Source organism: Schistocerca americana, chromosome 1, assembly GCF_021461395.2.
Source record: "Schistocerca americana isolate TAMUIC-IGC-003095 chromosome 1, iqSchAmer2.1, whole genome shotgun sequence".
In the NCBI taxonomy this organism is placed as follows: domain Eukaryota; kingdom Metazoa; phylum Arthropoda; class Insecta; order Orthoptera; family Acrididae; genus Schistocerca; species Schistocerca americana.
In genome coordinates this window covers 189351640-189374455 of record NC_060119.1, presented here as the reverse complement: position 1 = coordinate 189374455, position 22816 = coordinate 189351640, and the positions used below count along the sequence as shown (strand labels likewise).

General features: G+C 42.9%; 1 protein-coding gene across 1 annotated transcript in view; it reads left to right on the top strand.

The window, feature by feature from the left end:
* The window catches only part of LOC124621215 (putative phospholipase B-like 2), a 168390-nt gene that overhangs the window by 88741 nt on the left and 56833 nt on the right, over positions 1-22816 (top strand). Inside the window, exon 4 of the mRNA XM_047147125.1 lies at positions 1027-1173. Within this exon, the coding sequence (XP_047003081.1) occupies positions 1027-1173 (147 nt within the window). The remainder of the gene's footprint in view (positions 1-1026; positions 1174-22816) is intronic.

Below are 22816 nucleotides of genomic sequence, written 5' to 3'. Positions count from 1 at the left end.
GAACAAGAGGTGACCGAGACGTGTAACCAATGGCACCCCATACCATCACGGCGGGTGATAACGCCAGTATGGCGATGACGAATACACGCTTCCAATGTGCGTTCACCGCGATGTCGCGAAACACGGATGCGACCATCATGATGCTGTAAACAAAACCTGGATTCATCCGAACAAATGACGATCTGCCATTCGTGCACCCAGGTTCGTCGTTGAGTACACCATCGCAGCAGCTCCTGTCTGTGATGCAGCGTCAAGGGTAACCGCAGCCACGGTCTCCGAACTGATAGTCCATGCTGCTGCAAACGTCGTCGAACTGTTCGTGCAGATGCTTGTTGTCTTGCAAACGTCCCCATCTGTTGACTCAGGGATCGAGACGTGGCTGCACGATCCGTTGCCTACTATCTCGACTGCTAGTGATACTAGGTCGTTGGGATCCAGCACGGCGTTCCGTATTACCCTCCTGAACCCACCGATTCCATTTTCTGCTAACAGTCATTGGATCTCGACCAAGGCGAGCAGCAATGTCGCGATACGATGAACCACAATCGCGATAGGCTACAATCCGGAAACGTGATGGTACGCATTTCTCCTTCTTACACGAGGCATCACAACAACGTTTCGCCAGCCAACGCAGGTCAACTGCTGTTTGTGTATGAGAAATCGGTTGGAAATCTTCCTCGTGTCAGCACGTTGTAGGTGTCGCCACCGGCGCCAACCTTGTGTGAATGCTCTGAAAAGCTGATCATTTGCATATATCAGCATCTTCTTCCTGTCGGTTAAATTTCGCGTCTGTAGCACGTGATCTTCGTGGTGTAGCAATTTTAATGGCCAGTAGTGTATCTTGAGACAGTTAAGTGGAAGTTTATCCAGCATATGACTAAAATGAAGGAGCGTTTTATGTCGTCAAATGACAGATAACTTGAGAAATATTAAGAGAAATTGTAGCGTGTACGTACCCAGTTGGGTAACCATGTATTTCACACGAAATGTGTAGTTGCTAAGCTTTTTGCGCTTGCTTGCCGACAGGTGGCTGAACCTGCAGTCCGACATCGACGACCTGATGCAGGCGGTGGGCGGCCTCAAGTCTTCGCTGGGCGGTGACGGCTGCTCGGGGCTGGTGCGGCTGCTGCCGCTCAACCGCGACCTGCTGGTGGGACACGCCACCTGGTCCGGGTCAGTAGTCGCTCCGCCGCCCGCCGTCAGCCATACCTTGTGGCCGACTTCTCGCAGGGCACTGAGAGTCACCTATCGTGCCATCTGCGGCCGTACTCTTGTGCACTGTCTGAAGCACGCTCGTATACGAGGGCGTGCTAAAAAGTACGACGGGCGTTTGAAAAGTCCGTGCAAAGTCCGAGAGATGGCACCACCGGCGCGTATCGAGGTCATGTTTAGTTAGTAGCATCTTTGGAAAGAAAGCACACCAAGTTTCAGCCATATTTGTCTATTTCTTTGTGTTTGGCATTCGTGTGAATCAAGGAAGTCGAGTAATTGTCAAAAAATGGTCGAAAAATAATTTCGTGTAGTGATTAAACATTACTTCATGAACGGCAAAACGCCTCAGGAGACTAAAGAGAAGCTTTATAAACATTAGGTGACTCTGCACCTTCGATTAGAACAGTTTATAAGTGGTTTCAAAATTTTCGGAGTGGCCATATGGGCACAAGTGATGCTGAACGTTCTAGACACCCTGTGGAGTTTACGACTCCAGGAATCATTGATAAAATCCATGATATGGTGAGGAATGACAGAAGAGTTAAGGTGTGTGAGATTGCTAGTGTTGTGGGCATCCCTAATGAATGGGTACATAATATTTTGCATATAAATGATAATTAATTGAAAACTTCAGCTGCCGACGGGTGTCGTTGATATACCTCGATGTGGACAGTTGGAAATATGCCCCCCCCCCCCCCCCCCGAGCGGGACTCGAACCCGAGATCTCCTGCTTACGTGGCAGACGCTCTATCCATCTGAGCCACCGAGGACACAGATGAATAGCGCGACTGCAGGGACTTATCCCTTGCACGCTTGCTATGAGACCCACATTCCCAGCTGCCCCCGATCTACATACGTAATGTACCTAATACTAATATTTTGCATATACATTTGGACCTGAGAAAGCTATCTGCAAGATGAGTCCAGGGATTGCTAACTTTCTACCAAAAACGGCATCGTGTGAAGTGTTGCAAGGATTGTTTGCAACTGTTCAGGAAGAATCCGCAGGGCTTTAAGCGTCGTTTCGTCACTGTGGATGAAACATGGATGCATTACTAAACTGAGACCAAACACAGTCTAAACAATGGGCTGCCAAGGAACAAACTGCACCAAAAAAGGCGAAGACCATTCCTTCGGCCGGAAGGGCTATGGCGACTGTCTTTTGGGATTCGCAAGGGATAACCCTCATCGACTATCTAGAAAAGTCGAAAACTATTAAAGGTGCATATTATTCATCTTTATTTGACCATTTGAAAACCGAGCTGCAACGAAAACGCCGACGATTGGACCACAAATAAGTCCTTTTCCAGCATCACAATGCACCAGCACACACCTCAGCAGTTGTGGTCACAAACTTAATGGAAATAACATTCCAACTCGTTTCACATCACCCCCAGTCTTCAGACTTGGCTTCCTCGGACTACTGTTTGTTCCTCAATTTGAAGAAATGACTAGCGGGACAAATATTTTATTCAAATGAAGTGGTGATTGAAACAATTAATAGCTATTTTGCAGACTTGGAAAATTCCTATTATTCAGAAGGGATCAACAAATTAGAACAGCGTTGGACGAAGTGTATAAGTCTATAAGGAGACTATGGCGAAACATAAAAAAGGTTTACCCCAAACACGTAAGTAGTTTTTATTTTTGCACGGACTTTTCAAAGCCTCTCGTAATGCCTCAGATATTTTTACTCTATTCTCAATATCGGTTGCGGTCGACATTCCAACTTCCCCATTCCCCTGACGCAAGTTGCAACCCTCTTTCGCTACGGGCTCCGACCTGTAGAGCGTGACTGGAGAGCCTATATTGATGGGGAGGGAGGGAGGGACAGTGGTGAAATGGCACGTGATTGGCTGATTAGCTGAAACGCCATTTTTTTCCACTGGTGTCTTTCGATTCATATGTTCCAAGCCCTTCTGGAACTGGAATATTATTTTTAAGATTTTCGGAAAACTGTTTCAGTTTATAGTATAGCACGTCTACAAACTTCATGTGTTCGGAAGAAATTCCTGGGCACTATTATCTACAAAGCATTTTGCCTGGCTGTAATCACGTCACGTGCAGCTCAGTATCGTTCAAGATTGTAAATGGTGCTGTCAGCAGTTCGCTTCCCGCTGTCGTCAAATTATTATTCTTTACTTTTGTTTCAATTGCATTTGTCAAATTGAAATGTCAATTAACAAACCCTGGATCGTAATCGCATGAAAAAGCGTAATGACGGAAGCTTCGTTTCCGAAAGTCAGCTACTTCGAAATTTTTACCGTGCTTACATGCTTCTAAAGGTGGCAGGGGTAAAATACAGGGAGCGAAAGGCTATTTACAATTTGTACAGAAACCAGATGGCAGTTATAAGAGTCGAGGGACATGAAAGGGAAGCAGTGGTTGGGAAGGGAGTAAGACAGGGTTGTAGCCTCTCCCCGATGTTCAATCTGTATATTGTGCAAGCAGTAAAGGAAACAAAAGAAAAATTCGGAGTAGGTATTAAAATCCATGGAGAAGAAATAAAAACTTTGAGGTTCGCCGATGACATTGTAATTCTGTCAGACAGCAAAGGACTTGGAAGAGCAGTTGAATGGAATGGAAAGTGTCTTGAAAGGAGGATATAAGATGAACATCAACAAAAGCAAAACGAGGATAATGGAATGTAGTCGAATTAAGTCGGGTGATGCTGAGGGAATTAGATTAGGAAATGAGACACTTAAAGTAGTAAAGGAGTTTTGCTATTTGGGGAGTAAAATAACTGATGATGGTCGAAGTAGAGAGGATATAAAATGTATTGAATAGGATTGGGGAGAAGAGAAATTTGTGGCACAACTTGATTAGTAGAAGGGATCGGTTGGTAGGACATGTTCTGAGGCATCAAGGGATCACCAATTTAGTATTGGAGGGCAGCGTGGAGGGTAAAAATCGTAGAGGGATACCAAGAGATGAACACACTAAGCAGATTCAGAAGGATGTAGGTTGCAGTAGGTACTGGGAGATGAAGAAGCTTGCACAGGATAGAGTAGCATGGAGAGCTGCATCAAACCAGTCTCAGGACTGAAGACCACAACAACAACATGCTTTAGCGGTTATGTACATCGTTACAGAAGTATGTCTCTTGTCAGGATATTAACTTCAACAATGAATATCCAAGAAGGAAAAAGTAAAATCACTTGTGAGCGTCTAAAATAATATAACTGAAACTCTTTTTTTCTGGTCGATTCCAATTTTTTTCAGAACGTTATAATAAATGGCTAATATTCGGCATCACGCCAAACTTTAATTTGCTGCGCATTAAATGTGAAGGAGTCATACACTAAATAAAAAGGTAGAATTGCTACTATAATGCCAGTATTAAATCCATATCTCGTGATAGTCAACAGCCGATAATATTTCCCGCATTAAATGTGAAGGAGTCATATACTAAATAAAAAGGTACAATTGCTACTATAATGCCAGTATTAAATCCATATCTCGTGATAGTCAACAGCCGATAATATTTTCCGCACGAATTCTGGCAAAAAAAATTGCGATTGCCTGTGCATCTTACCCACAGTCTAACAAGCAGTGGCCACTTGCTTCTCTGCATTTAGGCTCTCTAGCGTCGAACGTGGTCGTGTGTTACGTAACTGTAACAGTGCGTGAGAAACAGCGTGCTGTAGTATAGTTTCTAACCCGCAGAAAACGTGCCTCCAATTGAAATACATAGAGGAAAGAAAGCTGCATACGGTGTATTGTTAGTTTTCATGTTGAAGGAAACGCTGATGCTAACCTCCACGCGTGAGACAGAGCTCGGAGTGGACGAATGCGTACGGGAACCAACGGGATCTGATGGAATCGGGTTGATGAACTCAACAGACAAAATCCTCGGATAGCAAAGACAGCTCTCAAGGTAAGTATGGGGTATCACGAGAACATGTACAGGCCATCAGTGCAGAACTACGGCACAGAAAATTGTGTGCACGGTGGGTGCCTCGAATACTCACCCCTGACATGCAACACAGGAGATTGTCAACAATTTCTTTTGCGTTTTGAGCGTGCGGTTGATGGGTTCACAACACTGTGACAGGTAATGAATGCTGGTGCACCATTTTGACGCTGAAAACAAGAGCAGCAATGGAGTTCCGCCGCAAAGCATCACTGACTCCAAAATTTCCAGACCATACCACCAGCAGGGGTAGTCATACACTGCTCTGGGATATACAAGGTGTGGTGCATTTGAAATTCACTCCTAAAGGCACCACCACAAAAATTCTGCAAAGTACTGCGAGAACCTCAGAAAACTGAAAGCACGAATTCGAAGAGTTCGTCCACACATGGAACACCCTATACTTTGCATGGCAATGCCAGATCATACACGAGCGCTGCGACATACGCAACAATGCGACACCTTGGGTTCACTTCGACGATCATTCTCGATGTAGTCCCGAGTTGGTCCCATCTGATGTTCGTCTGTTTCCGAAACTCAAAGAACATTTTAGAGGACCTCGCTCTTACAGTGATGAAGCGGTGCACGTAGAGGTGAAGTTGTGGCTCCCTCGACAAAGTCAAACAGTCTACAGTTACGGTGTCAACAAACTGGTCTCACTTTGGGGGAAATGTCCGTTGTCAGGGTGGCTATTTTGAAAAATACAATAGACTTGAAGAATAAAGTTGTAGAATGTTAATAAAATTTGTATTGTTTAAAACCTTTAAGAGTTTTCCCGTAAAAAAATTCTGAAGGTACTACTTTTCATTACACCCTCTTCTGCTGATAACGATAAGTGAAATATCACGTAAGGAACAGTGGCGCGGACAGTTTCCTCCAGTGTGTTACCATTTACACGTATCAACCGAGGTACTAAAGCATATATATATATATATATATATATATATATATATATATATATATATATATATATATATATATATATATATGAAAAATTCAACTATGTCCATTTTTAACTGCCTTTAAAAGCCGTTGGAGAGTTCAGAACAGTATACAACGCATGTAAGTGTTGAAACGTTTTACAAAAGATCGGAGATGCTAAAATTGAAAGCAAGGGAAGGCGGCTGGTAACGGATATTTCGTTGTAAACACCTCCAAGTGGTGAACTCTTGCCAGGCTCCGTCATTAGTCAGTCAGTTTTTTACTGATTCACAAAAGTATGGGAAGCCATCCGGAGGATTTCTGATAAACACAGTCGCTTGCAAATAGCAGTAGTGCTGAAACAGGGAGGTCTCCAAACGACGCCCAGAGACATTGCACAGACGCTGGGCGAACATTTTGCCAGGATCCGGCATTACGTCGCGACCGAGTAACTGTAGAGGGGGGGCAAGTCGGACTTCGGATCCAACTGCTCTGAGGTCTACAATTCTTCTCTCCATGTGAGAGATTTACTTTCGGTACATGGTAGTTAAGTTGGTTCTTAAGTTGGCTCTTGGTCCATGATTAGTGGTGCTGCTATTTGTGGGACGACTGCTGATGTTCTTCTCACTGTATATAACAGTTTCCTAGTTGCACTTGCAGAGTGCAGCCAGAATCCTCAGGTATTCACACTCATCTTTACAGGGAACTACATTGCTAGTTTTCGTTTTTATGCTAATATCGCTTTATGAAGTTTGTTCATGTTTTGTGTAGGGGACCCGCAAGTTCCATAGCAAAATATGGAGTCCATAGAGGAATAGTTTGTAGCAGTAAGGCATTGTTTATTACACACTAATGAAACTCTAAGTGAATAGAATGCTCATGACTTTTCTTTGCTTGTTTGTTTAGGTGTTTATGCCACTTCAGGTGGGAGTCCTGAAAATCTTATGAAATGGCTCTAAGCACTATGGGACTTAACATCTGAGGTCATCAGTTCCGTAGACTTAGAACTACTTAAACCTATCTAACCTAAGGACATAACACACATCCATGCCCGAGGCAGGATTCTAACCTGCGACCACAGAAGCAGCGCGGTTCCGGACTGAAGCGCCCAGAACCGCTCGGCCACAGCGGCTGGCGAAAATCTTATGAAATTTTGCATCCACATTAATGTAATTTTACAGAATCATTTCCCCTCTTTAAAAGAAAAATCATGCTGTGCTCGGTGGAAGTTTACTGCATAATAACCAATAATAAACGTTGTCTATTGTTTAATTTGCTTCTTCGCAGGAGAGCTTCTGTGAAGTTTGGAAGGCAGGAGACTAGGTACTTGCAGAACTGAAGCTGGGACGACGGGTCGCGAGTCGTTCTTGGGTAGCTCAGTCGGTAGAGCACTTGCCCAGAAAAGGCAAAGGTCTCCAGTTTGAGCCTCGGTCCGGCACACAGGTTTTAACCTGCCAGGGAGTTTCATCACAAACATCAACCACTCGACCAATGACCCCCTCCTTAAACTGACAGACAGCATCACCAAAGGGTTCAACCAGGGACACTGCACACTCGCAGTGTTCCTGGACATAGCACGGGCCTTCGACAAACTATGGCACCAGGGCCTGCTGTTCAAACTAATCAGCATCGGCATCCCAACCAAAGTAGTCAGGATTATCCAATCATATATCACCAACCGGACCTGCAGGGTTCACGTCGCAAATCGGGTATCAGAAGCCTTTACCCCACAAGCTGGCGTCCCCCAAGGTGGCATCTTGTCCCCACTACTGTACACACTTTACACTGTATAATGAATTCTACTCTGCTTTTGTAAATGATGAAAGTCTATGTGAATGCAGCTTGCCGCTAACTTGGTGTAATGTTTTGTCTGTACAGAAGTGTATCTATCGCCTTTATCGCTCTTTCCCTCTCGCACATAAATCGGTACAATAAAGTGTTTTCTAGTTAGGCTGATCCGTGAAAAGACAGAGAAACAATTATGCTAATGGAGGATTCTCTCACTCTCTCTCTCTCTGTCCTTTATCTGTGCACAGTTTAAATATATTATTTACGTGAAATCAGCCTAGTAGAATCTCTGGTGGAGCCCTTCGTCTTAATATTCAGCGGCTGGCTTGCTAGAAAAGATCTTTACATTTGTTATTATTATTAAGCGCTGCATTCAGTTGGGAAAATCGATCGTTTGAACAATTCGTTCAGTTTACGACAGATCTAAAATTTCAGATGTGGACGAAGCCTTTTTGGACGATTTCAAAAAAACTCAGAGATTGCAGGCTCTCTTCGTCACAGCTGAAACTTCCCAATTAATTACAGGGCCCAGACAATCATCAATGGTTCAGACAGAGAACTCATTCGTCATTCACTCTAGAATAAAATGGTCACAAACCTTATTTCTGAGGAAAATTGTATATTGAATCCATTTCCGTACATGTTCCGTTTTCTGTTGGTTCCAAGTCTCATGTAATTTTCTTTTACAGGTTTTTCTTTCTCTTTATCTATCACGCTAGCGGCACAAACTTTCCTAGCTCGCTTTAGCGCGAAGAAGAGTAAATAAATCTCCTTTAGCGATCCGACAATCTTCCAACCGATACTTCCGAAGCTGTTCCTCTCTCTCTCTATAATAACCATGGAGCATACATTTCTGTACCTCTGTTGTTCCAAAGAATAAACGTACTAGAAAAATACCTTGGCGTCGACGAGCTGTCGGCGCATATATTACTAGAAAATCTGATCAGATACTTTTCAAACGTAAATACATGTGGATGATTTGGTTGACCATTATTAATTATTGCGTGGTAGAGGGTAATTTTCCGTGGGGAGATTACAATGCCCCTCGCAGCGAGCGAAGTTTGTGAGCTCAATTTTGATTCACCGAACACACTTCGCGAGCTATCTATTAGCGTGGATAACCCGGAAGTGATGATTGTCAGTCCTCCGACTGAAAAAGAATATTATATTTGAGACAGACGAAGAAAAGAAATGTTGAAGACAGAAGAAATGAAGAGACCGGTACCGCGGCTGTATTGCTTTTACGTGCATCTAGGTGTTATATTTGCTGTGCACAACCAAGGAAGATGATCTTTCATGAACTGATGTCAGGGTCTACCCATTCGGGAACTTTCTTAAGCAGGGAAACCTTGGAAAACCTCTTAAGCCTAGACCCCCAGCCTACGGTACATAGAAGATAGGAAAGCCTATAGAAGGAAAGAAAATATAATTTTGAAATAGATCTCTAAAGGAAAGACAGGGATCAATTTGTATCACGATTTGGAGAAGAGTGGTTTGTGCCTCTAGCAAAAAAAAACGTTTTACAATAAATAACGTGAATTCTCGTTTTAGAATCTTGCTCCTGGTACAATATCTTTCGGTGCTAAACTCCCCCGGGTCTTGCATGTCCCCGACGTCCACATTTGTAGTCGGTCTTCTACGCGGCCCCCTCTGTAGTTGATCTTCTACGCGGCCCACAATGGGAAGAGTAGAAGGAACAGGGATACTCGAATTCACATGCAACATTCATTCCAAAAGAATTAGCAATGACCAAAAGGAAAACTCTTCCTGTAAGAGAACTGATTAGGTTGCACCGTCCAAGATTCTCCTTTTTGAAAGCAAAATCCTTATGGCTTCATGGATCCTTTTTGGTACGACGTACTTCAAGGAATTCAACCATTAACTAATGATGTTGCCAAAAGCATCATCCGATTTACTCCCTTTTGAATACTCCTTTTGACTTTGCCTCCCCCCTTGTGCTTATAAGTCCAAAAGTTCTAACACATTTTCTATCACTGATTTGTTCTTCGTAATTTAAAGGATTCATGTAACTTACTATAGATTTTGGATTCAAATCATCGAATAATGGAAAGTGTAGTTCATTTTATACCAAGACATCATCCATATTTCCTTGATAAGTCATAATTTAGCTATACTCAAAACTTTTTATTCTAAATACAGGGTGGCGCAGATGGATCGGGTGGTTTTGAAGTGGACTGTACGTCTGGAGGGGGGGAGCCAGGTGTTCGTGACTTCGTCCTGTGGTGGGGGGGGGGGGGACGGGAAGTTTCAGTTGCAGGCTGGCAGTCAGTCGCGATGGCTACGTGGTCCGTTGAGCATCGTGTTTTCGCAGTGGAAGAGTTCATACGCAATAACGAGTCAATTGTTGCTGTGACGCGTGCCTTTCGCCGGCGTTTCAACATCCCACCTCGCGGTAGTGTTCCTAAGCGAGATACGATATTGAGTTGGGTGCATAATTTCCGCACTACTGGTTCATGTGCTCCAAAATGGACGCCTAGACCGCCAACAATAACAACGCCTGAGAACGTGGAGCGTGTGAGACGCGATGTCACTGCGAGCCCACGTCGATCAACGAGACGTCGTGCTCAAGCTCTTGGAATGTCACGTCGGAGCCTTCAAAGGATTCTTAACGAAGAACTGAAATTCCACCCCTATAAAATCCTGTTGGTACAGAAGATTCTCCCAACAGACCATCTTCAAAGGCTTCAGTTTAGCCAACAGATGTTGGAGTTATTGGAAGATGTAAACCTGATTATCATGATGTCTGACGAGGCTCACTTTCACATTAACGGATACGTAAACAAGCAAAATTGCCGTTACTGGGCCGACACTAACCCAAGAGATCTACACCAACGGCCTCTCCATAGTGACAAAGTGACGGTTTGGTGTGGGGTTTCTAAGGTAGGGATAATTGGTCCTTACTTTTTTGAAAATGAAAGGGAGCAGGCGGTTACTATTAATTCGCAGCGTTATGTGAACATGATTGAAGATTTTCTTCTCCCACAACTTGAAGAGAACAATTACGACATGGGCAATATATGGTTCCAACAAGACGGGGCAACTGCACATACCGCTAGGATATCAATGCAAGCTGTACGCGCTCTGTTCCCTGGCCGTTTGATTTCCCGTAATGGAGATGTCCATTGGCCCCCTCGCTCGCCGGACCTCACGGTATGTGACTTTTTCTTATGGGGCTATTTAAAAGCAAGGGTCTACATGAACAAACCCCGGACCATTCAGGAGTTGAAGGCAGCAATTCACACCGAAATCACATCAATTCCTGGTGATGTGCTTGAGCGGGCAATGCGGAACGTTAAGGACCGACTCCAAGAATGCGTCGCTCGAGAAGGGGGGCATTTGATGGATGTAATTTTTAAAAACTAACATTACTATTTTTTTGTTAATAAACTTCCATTGTAACTACACGTTTTGCACTTTATTTCAATCCAATACCTTTACAATTGACAGTTTGACAAGTATTTTAAAACCACCCGATCCATCTGCGCCACCCTGTACATATATTTCTTCGCTTGAGTGCTGAAATGTAAAAGTTATTAGCATTGAGGAATGCGGATTCGCTTCTTTCAATTACTCTCTGATTCATACGGTGTTCATCCATGCTCATATATGGAAATGGATTTTTCACACACAATTCCCAAACGAACACGAACCATTAAATTACTACTGAATCTATGAATATTACTTTCTTTAATCATTCATTAATAAATTAAAAACTCTTAACTTCTAATTATAACACCTATTCCTTTTAGAGTTCAACATGAATCAGTTTATCCTCGCGTTTGGTGCGAGTCTCTTACAAAGCATATCTGTATCGTCTATATCGATTTTAATTCTCGCGCCGACGTCAACTGTTTTGCGCGGGAAATTATCTTTGCGGCGTTAACCGTCACTCACGATTCACTACCACAACACATCCCTTCACACGTTTACACATGTAAGCGTTCACATGAGATTATATATGAATATTCACTCGGAACCTCTTTTGATTATTCCGCGTCATTTGCGGGAAACATTTCATTCTTCTTGAAGGTCAGTTAGATCCTTAATCATTCTTGATGACATTAGCAATGCTAAAGTTCTATGTTCACCCAAACCACAGGTGAAGCCTATCTCCACTATCTTCTTTACAACACTCGATAATAATAGTTAGTCACTATTTCTATACTCTATGTCACTGATTAACTATTTCAATTTAAAGGTTTCTATCACTACACACACAGTTTATTGTTATGCTTTTTACGAGCGTTCATTTCTGTCACTCGGAACACCATTCCTCCCTATCTTCTAATCATCATTATACTTTTTTAAGTCGTTATGAGAAAATAACCCTTTTATTTTGTTCGATCCCGGGTATGCTAACAGATAAGCCCCCGGATTCGGAATTTGTAGGATAATGTATGGTCCAGTATATAGTAACTCCCATTTCTTTATACTTTTCTTTATTACGGATGATTTGGTATGTCGTTTAACTAGTACCTTCTCTCCGACATGGTATGTCTGTACCCTTTTGATTAATTTGTCATATCGTTGTTTTCTTTGATCAGCCTTTTTCGTCATATTTATGATAGCTTGTCTTATTTTTTCTTCCCAAGGCATCTCAGTTTCCTGAGTTTTGGGGATATGGTCAGTCCAGAAGTTTTCCTCTTTTGCTCCGAACATCAATTCACAAGGTGTATATCCAGTTGAGGAGTGGGGCATGTTATTGTATATCTGCTCAAACTCTTCCACATAATTTGCCCACGCAGTTTGCTTATTATGGCAATACGTCCTCATAAATCGATTGAATTCTCTAAAAATCCTCTCAACCAAATTGCCTTGTGGGTGGTAAAATGATGTTAGTGTATGTTTCACACCGACTTGAGACAAAGTCTGCTTCCATCGGAGTCCCGTGAATATTTTAGCATTGTCTGTTATGATCGCCTTAGGTGTACCAACATGTGGAAGATAATCCCTTATCAATCTTAATACAATTACTTTGGCTGTAGCCGCCTTTATCGGGTGTAGCTTTACGTATTTCGTACACACATCGAGAAATGCCAACACATATTTAACACCACCTCTTGAAGTAGGTAACGGTCCACACAGATCGCATGAAATTAATTCTTTTGGTTCTTGTACTAATATTGAGCATAATGGGTGCTTAGTCCCTTTTGAATCCGGCTTTGTTTTTTGACATATTATGCATCTCTTTAAGACCTCATGCACTCTGCGCTTTATGTTGGGAAAATAACAGTACCCACTTATTTTGTCTGCACATTTTGTCGCACCGAAATGTCCCCAGGTTAAATGAGTGAACCATACAAGTTTCTCTATTTGTGCCTCAGGTATACAAACACACCAACGGACTTTGTTTGGCCTTCCACAGCGGAAAAATAATACGCCATTTACCAGCTTGTAATAGTTTGCCGTCTGATCCGAAGGTTGCTGTTGTAACCTTTGAATGACACTTCCCCATTGAGCATCCTTTTTCTGTAACTGGGCCATATGCACACACAAATTGACGTAGTACGTCTTAATTGGATTTTCCTGCAGCAGCAATACAGGGAATTCTGAGGAATTATTTACTTCAATCTCTTTTGTTAAACCCTGCGGTGACCTTGATAGAGCGTCAGCAATAATGTTTTGCTGCCCTGAGACATGTACGATCTTAAACTGGTATTGTTGCAGAGCGAGCGTCCATCTAGCCAGCCTGGGGTGTAACAGTTTACACGTTTGTAAAAACGTTAATGATTGGTGATCGCAATATACGATAGTCTTCGACCCATATAAATAATAATGAAATTTTTTAAATCCCCAGACGACCGCAAGAGCCTCTAATTCTGTCGTCGTGTACGTTCGTTCACAGTTGGACAAAACATGACTAGCAAACGCAATAGGACAAAAGGTAAGCTGTCCATTTATCTTGCGTACTTGGAAAAGGCACACTCCAAGACCCACATTTGACGAATCTGTTGACAAGTAGAATTCCTCTTGCATGTCCGGATGGTACAAAAGCGGTGCATTTAATAATTGCTTCTTTATCTCTTCAAATGCTTCTTGACACTCTAATGTCCAGAGCCAGGGCACATCCTTCTTCAGCAAACTATTTAGAGCTGCTGCATTCATGGCCTGATTCGTTATAAATCTTCTAAAAAATGAGGCAAGACCCATAAACCCTTTTAATTGCCTCCTATTTCTCGGTGTTGGAAACTTACTAATCGCAATTAGCTTCTCCTTGGTCGGTAAAATTCCCTTTGCGTCAACTATATGCCCCAGGAACTTGATTCTGTTTAGTGCAAAATGGGATTTCTGTAGGTTAGCAGTTATTCCCATGGTTTTGAACACGTCCAACACCCGACTCAGTAAGGTAATATGCTCCTCCCAGGTGTTCGATGCAATAAGCATATCATCAACAAATACTGTTATCCTGCTTCTTAGTTCTGGGCCTAGAGCATAATCTAGAGCTGCTATAAAGATTCCAGCACTAATGTTGAGTCCGAAAGGAACTACAGTAAATTGGTAACTTCTTCCGGCATAAATGAAAGCTGTATATTTCCTTGATAACTCATCCAGCTTGACCTGCCAATACGAACTCCGCAAATCGATGCTCGTCAAATGTTGGACATCCTGGAACCGTTGTATCAGTTCGTCTATGTTTTCCGTATGTGTTCTCACTGGAATTATGATTTTATTTATTTCCCTGGCGTCGAGTACCAGTCTCACAGTTCCATTTGCTTTTGGCACGACCAACAATGGGGAGCAGTATGGGCTTGTAGAGGGTTCGATCAAACCCCATTTCAACATGCGATCTATTTCTTTTTGAACTTGAGCCTTTAACCTCCAGGGAACAGGATAGAAAGTTCTACAATACGTTTCGTGTGGCTTAACGTAGAGATGGCATATGTATCCCTTAATAACTCCTGGCCTTTCGTCAAACACGTTTTCATACACTAATAATAATTCTTTGAGCTGCTTCTTCTGCTCTTCAATAATGCAGTCGGATTCATTTAACTTCTCATACACTAATTCACCGAAGTCTCCTTTGACTTGGAACTCATTATTTACGTGCTGTTTAGAATTTTGTGCAGTCCTGATTACTTGCACACTGATCCCACTATTATATTTTCTGGTAAGGCTTTCCTTTTTCAACAAGTCCAACTCAATTTCTTGTTTATTTACATTTAACCAAATTTTTCCTGTTTTAAAATCTATTCTGCATCCGTATTGACGTAGGCTGTCGACTCCTATAATGCAGTCTACCACCAAATTTTTTACAACAAGGAATGTGCTTAATATTGCTACATTTCCGACTTCTACACTAAGTAGTGACTGCACTTTTACATTAGCCGATCTAGCCCCAACGGCGCCTATTATTCTGCAATTTTGAACTGGAAAAATTGGTACTCGTCTTATATTTCTGATCTTGTTGAATAGAGCCTCCGAAATAACATCCGTGGTTGCAGCTGTGTCCAAAACCGCCACTATAGGTACAGTCTCCAAAATGACTTGCACTTCGGCTACTGCCACCTGTTCCTTATCCTCATCTTGGAGTTCTAAGTCCTCGGTCAATTCATCTGCCAGTAATCGTCCATCATTATACGTTAGCATGGGTACACATATCCTGTTGCCCCTCAACCAATTGTTGACCGCTCCTCCGGGGCACGAGTGGGTCCTTACAAGTTTGTTGGATTTTGATTCGCCTGGTGGTTGACATCGTCCGTCACTTCGGTAATTACCGGTTGATTCGTAGATGTCCGTCCCCACTGATGTTGGTTATTTGAATCTATTCCCCCCGGTTGATTCCACTTTCTATTACTGTTATTGTTCCAGGCTTGCGGTCTGAAATTCCTTTCGTTCCCCCATACGGGATTGTATCGTTTACCATTCCTGTTGTTCCTTGGATAGCCCCTCGCAAGACTATTGCCGGTATTATTATTGAGATTTTGAGGGGTTTCTCCACTATTTATCGATCTCTGTGCGTTCCCTTGCCTACCATTTGGCGGAGGTTCTATCTCCCTATTTTGGAATCTGTTGTTACGGGCTTTCTGGTTGCTCTCTTCTATAATGTCTATATGATCTAACGTCGTGAGGAACGACTCCAAGTCTTTATCGTTCCCGTAAATTAATTGATTCCGGATGTTAGTTGGTAATCTTGCCTTAAGTATGTTTATTATGTCTGGCAAAGGCATAGGTCTGTCCCAATATCTAGTTTTGTTTATATATTTTTCAAAATACTTCCTAAGGCTTCCTTTTGAAAAAGAGAAAGGCTCTGGGTAGAGCACCTCCTGCCTTAGGCGTTCCTGTACCCCTTCTGACCAGAATTTTGCTAAAAACGCTTTCTCAAAATCGTCATATGTCGAGCAAACAGAAGTCATGTCCGAGGCCCAGATCGCCCCCGAACCTTGTATATACCCAGTCACGAAACTGATTTTCTGCCACTCCGACCAATTTCTGGGTAGCACTCCTCTAAAACTTCGGATAAAAACAATCGGATGGACCCCCCTTTTGTCAGTGTTAAAAATCTGGAATTGCCGATGCTTTATCATTTTTTCTTCGGCATGGCAAAGGCTTTCGTAATCTCCGTCAGATAAAACTTCACGCGAACAACTAACTCGTGGCAATTTAATATTCGAGTTACACACAAGTCGGTATCTTGTGCGAATGTGCAGTAACTTGCTCTACAGACGCTGCTGGCCGGTATTCATTTGTTCTGAGCCTTGTTGTGAAACGCGTATCGACTCTTCTCTCGTTTGTTTCCAATGCTCGAAATCAGCACCTAACTGCTGTCGCACCTCCTCAAGTCCTTTCGCAAACAAATTCTCTTCCTGTTTGCCAGATAAACTCTGGAATACTGCCTTAACATTTTGCTCAACGTTTTCACGCATTAGCCTTTTGTTTTCTAATGTGATTTCGGATAATTTACCCGTTAATACGTTAATTTGGTGGTCTATAACGTCTTGACGTTCGGTCAGATGTTCAACACTTTCCTATAGGTTCGTCTGCGTACGTGCCAATTCAGGAAGTTGCGCAATTGCACATGACATGGCATCTTGCTTTTGTACTAATTGCGGAACCATTTCCACCTGTTCCCGTACGGTATCTATCTTAATAGCCACATACTCCATTTCTACACGTACGCGTTGAGTAGATTCCTCACATTGAGCTTTAACCAATTCTATTTGTGCAGTTAATTTTCGTTCCGTCTCTTCGGCCTGATCTTTAAGTTCCTTTGTCTTCGCCTCTATCCGCTGCTCTAATTCGGAAAAACTGTCATGTAACTGCTGCTTAATCTCAGCTTTCAGATTTTCCTGCCCCTCAGTAACTGAGGCTAATTTCGCATTCAAATCATTTTGCCCCTCGGTAACTGAGGCTAACTTCGCATTAATGTCGGTTTTCATATTATTCATGCTCTCGGTTATCATCTGCATCTGTCTCATGATAATTACTAATGGATCTAATCCATGTTGCATACTTGCTGTTACATCTCCAGCCGTGTCTACCGGGCGTTCTATTGCCCTATCTGTAGCGATCGGTTCTACAACACTTCTTACTACATCACTATTATCCGTGCTCACAGCTGAAGGCTGTTGCGTGTTGCTCTGCTCTGCTTGACTCATCTTAAGCAATGCCCTAGTTAAAACCATATAAATGTTCTACAGTCAATATGTATATATCTCCCTTCACACAAGAATACTTCTGTGGCTACTTTCTTATAGTACTTAAACAGGTAAATGCAACTACGGCAGGTCAATCAAACTACGTCTGGCATGAACACAATTAGAAAATGTTCAAATCCACGTCTACTTCCTCAATACTAGCAAGCTTTAATAAAAAATTATAGATCTGGCCCTTTTTCTGCGCCTAGCGTGCTGCTTTTATTTGTAGATCCACTTAATTTGCCTGCGAGTATTTCTTCTCTTTTCCAAGTTAAGTTGTCTCGTCGTAGTTCACATGAAACAGAGAACAAAATTATTTTAACAACGTCCAAAAACGTGTCCTGTCACGGATTGGCCATTATAATGAATTCTACTCTGCTTTTGTAAATGATGAAAGTCTATGTGAATGCAGCTTGCCGCTAACTTGGTGTAATGTTTTGTCTGTACAGAAGTGTATCTGTCGCCTTTATCGCTCTTTCCCTCTCACACATAAATCGGTACAATAAAGTCAGGGCTTCGTGTTTTCTAGTTAGGCTGATCCGTGAAGAGACAGAGAAACAATTATGCTAATGGAGGATTCTCTCACTCTCTCTCTCTGTCCTTTATCTGTGTACAGTTTAAATATATTATTTACGTGAAATCAGCCTAGTAGAATCTCTGGTGGAGCCCTTCGTCTTAATATTCAGCGGCTGGCTTGCTAGAAAAGATCTTTACATTTGTTATTATTATTAAGCGCTGCATTCAGTTGGGAAAATCGATCGTTTGAACAATTCGTTCAGTTTACGACAGATCTAAAATTTCAGATGTGGACGAAGCCTTTTTGGACGATTTCAAAAAAACTGAGATTGCAGGCTCTCTTCGTCACAGCTGAAACTTCCCAATTAATTACAGAGCCCAGACAATCATCAATGGTTCAGACAGAGAACTCATTCGTCATTCACTCTAGAATAAAATGGTCACAAACCTTATTTCTGAGGAAAATTGTATATTGAATCCATTTCCGTACATGTTCCGTTTTCTGTTGGTTCCAAGTCTCATGTAATTTTCTTTTACAACTGCTGACATACCTACCGTAACGACTCCCCACGAAGAAATGGGACTATATGCAGACGACACGGCTTACTGGTGTACGGAACTACGCACAACGACACTGCAACGAAAAACGACCACATACCTCCACCGCCTAGAAACCTGGATGGCAAAATGGAGGATACGACCTAACCCAACTAAGACACAGACAGTCCTCTTCAGACACAGACACTTAACAAAAAAGAAACAACAGAACGAACATGACATCCGACTAACCCTTTGGAACAGCCCCCTACAACTAAACGACACAGCTAGATACCTCGGAGTATACCTAGACAAACATCTCAACTGGAAAACCCACCTGACGTACCTCCTTAACAAAACCCGATTCAGACAAAACCTAATACGACAAGTGCAAGGACGCTTCCATGGCTGCAACACTCAAACGGCACTCCATACCTACAAAACCTTCATTCGTCCAGTTCTAGAGTATGCGGCAGCCCCCCTGGGAGGCATACATGCACCGATTGCAAAAAGACTGTACAGCACAGAACGCAGACTAATACGAAGTATCGCAAGGCTGCCGTATCAGACACCAAGCAATGAAGTATACGAGACAACCAGAGTGGAACCACTACAAACCAGATTAGCCAAAATGAGAGCCAGATACGGAAACCATATCCTAAACAAAAGACCGGACATGGAGGACCTAATCACAGTGAACCACAGAACAAAAAGGAAACCCAAATACAAATACACAACACCCACCCACACAATCGCCCACAACACAGCTAAGATGTACCCCGATCTCGCCCCAATCCTAGCACCACTAACAGCAAACACCACCATCCCCCCACACCTAGACGAAAGGACCCAAGCATAAAACACAAACACCACCAAACACAAACGAACATGGCCCACAAAGAACCACCAAAATACACCTAACCCAACTCCCTCTACTCCCCCTCCCTCGCTCTACACTAAATAATAAATACAAAACAAATGCATATGTATAGTAGAATAAGCAATCGCCTATATTATAAGATATTTGTAATTATAAACTATTAACGAATAAGGATAAATGAATTGTAAAATAAACTGATGAAAAACGAAACTGTAATGTAATATTAACCAAATTGTTAAAATACCACTGAAATTGCTAAAATACTATTGTAGTTGTCCAAATCTCATTGTATTCGTTAAAATATCACTAAAACTGCTAAAATATCATTGAAATTGTTAAAATCCCAAAGTAAATGTTAAAATATCTAAAGATCATTGTAATTGTTAAAGACCAAAAGGAAACTTGCACTATGTAGCAAGACAAATGTAAAAATTGTTTAAAAATAAAATGTACAAACCCATGGCTGAAAAGGGCAAATAGCAAGCCCTAAAACAGCCCGCTCTGTCCCCTCTGGGCAGAGAATGAAAAGTGAAAAAACAAACCTGTGGTACCAGTGGAGGAGGAGTAACAGCAGAATGGGGCGGTGAGGTGAGCTCAGGGACTTCGAACGTTGACAAGTCACTGGATGTCACCTGAGTAACAAAACCATCATGGACTTCTGAACATTTACAAAGCTCCTCAAGTCAGCTGATGATGATGGGATTGTGAATTGGAAACGCGAAGGAACAACCAGAGCTAAAGAAAGACCACGTAGGCTTCATGTTCTGACGGACGGAACCATCGAGCATTGCGGAGGGTGGTTGGAAAAAGTCGACGGAAGAATTCAAAAAATCACATCGCTCCAGCAGACCAGCCAGCACAATGACGGTTTCTTAGGGAATTGAAAAGAATGGGCTATAATGGTCGAGCAGTTCGTCATAAACCAAACAGTTCTTTAGTCAACGCCAAGCGAGGCTTGTGGTGAGCCGGCCGCTGTGGCCGAGAGGTTCTACGTGCTTCAGTCCTGAACCGCGCTGCTGATACGGTGGCAGGTTCGAATCCTGCCTCGGGCATGGATGTGTGTGATGGCCTTAGGTTAGTTATGTTTAAGTAGTTCTAAATCTAGGGGACTGACAACCTCAGATGTTGAGTTCCATAGTGCTCAGAGCCATGTGAACCATTTTTGCTTGAGGTGGCGTAAAGAGCGCCGCCGCTGGACAGGGGATGACTGTAAACGAGTAGTTTGGATTGGTGAATCACGATGTAACGTGTGGCAATCCGATGGAAGGGTTTGAGTTTAGTGAATTTCTAGACGGTGAGGGACTTGAATTCGGCGAATGCTTGGACACCGTTATGTGTCATCATGTGTAGTGTCAACAGTTAAGAACGGAGGCGATGCATGGTTGTGATATGGTCCCCTTATTGCGTTGAAGAAAACATCGAATGCGGGAGGATATGAATGTTTTACAGCAGTATGAACTGCGTGCAGCAGAGGAACAGTTCGGAGGCGATGATTGTATTAGCATGAGCATACACACATCAGAAAGCAGCGTAACTGAGGAAATGATTTGTGGATAACAAAATTCCTGAAATCGACTGGCCTGCTCAGAACGCCGACCTGAACCCGACGGAAAACCTCTAAGTTCATTAGAACGTAGACTTTGCTCCAGGCCCCAGCACCCGACATTACTTACCTTTTTTGATTTCTGCTAAGGAAGAATGGGCTGCCATTCACCCACAGACATTGACGCCTCATTGAAAGTGTCTCCAGCAGAGTTAAAGTCGTCATGAAGACGAAGGATGTACACACCGCATATTAATGTCCACTAATAGGTTTTCCGATCAGGTAACTTTAATAGAAATTATTGGGCATTTTCACGAAACGCCATTAAGGAAGTTTCTGGAATCAGAATTTGTAAGGAAAGTGCAGAAGGGTTATACTGCTTCCAAACTTCATCCTGTGTAAAGACCATGAACACATAGGCAATCATTTTTCCCTTGCTCCATTTTCGAGTGCAACAGGAAAAGGAATGGTTAGTTCTCCGCCATGCACTGTACACCAGATTGCTGATTATGAATGTTATGTAGATGTAGATGAAGGTTTCGGACACCATAGAGTGATAAGTGCGTCGCTTGCACCCAGATCCGACCAATCTCTAGGAGTTGAAGGCGGCGATCATGACTCGGGAGGGAGGTTCTGCTAAGTTCCTGGTTTTCTTGGGTGCCATGCCACGATGTGTCACCGCTGCCATTGTGGGGAAAGGAGATGCTGAAGTCTGGTAGGCAGAGATCTCTAATGCAGCTGGTCAAGAGAGGAAAATGGTTTGTTGTAACACTAAAACACCTGCGTGCGACGTAACTTTGGAAAAGGATACATTAGGCCCGCTGCTGGATACTTGTCCCTCGCATTTGAAAAGTTTCGGAAATTTCTTAAGCGTGTTCGTGGGTATTAATGAAGAAATAATCAGCAACGTCGAACTGATGACGAATAAACACTTTGGACCAAAAACTGAATTGCTGGCAAATTAGCACACTCGGCAAAAAATCATCTTTGGGAGACGTACGCCTGTGTCCCAAATACATTGCGCAACAGAATTAAAGGACCACTTTTTAGCAGCCACGTAATTGTCTCCCATTGAGACGTAGAAGTTTGAAATGTGGCCCAAAGTTGCCTACAACCTTCCTTTGAAACGATGCAAAAGCGTGGCTCCCTGCGACGTCACTCTCCGGCTAGGCGACTCTTAAAATACCAATGTGCCGACACAGGCGGAAAGAGGCCACAGCTCAAAAAGGTCACGTCACGTCACGTGACGTGTAAGGTAGGTTAATGATGTCACGTTGACACTAAATTTCACCACAATCTGCCCAACGCTTTCGTGGACGTGTCACACGTTGGAAAGATCGTTGGAGCCCCTCTTGCTCACGTTTCAAGCCTTGTTTTGAAGCCTCTGAAATAGAGGTGGTGGCGTACGAAGCCTGCCGAAGGCTCGGGAAGGCGAAACTAAATGAGGCCCCCGTCTGCTTGGAAATAGGTGTATGCATAGAGCACTTTTTTTTGTCAAAAAGGGATAATGTAGAGGTAACGGCTGAGGAAAAAATCATGTATTTATAATTTGCCGACTCCACGCTCCAGTAAGTGTAATATACATATTTAAAGGTATAGGTGAGAAACACAGAATACGATTCAGCGTTTAGCATAGCAACCATCAGGCGGAGTGCAAAGAAATAATAAAGAACAGTATATGAAAATTATCATTTTATTGTCCGCCCCCGGTAGCTGAGTGGTAAGCGCGACAGAATGTCAATCCTCAGGGCCCGGGTTCGATTCCCGGCTGGGTCGGAGATTTTCTACGCTCAGGGACTGGGTGTTGTGTTGTCCTAATCGTCATCATTTCATCCCCATCGACGCGCAAG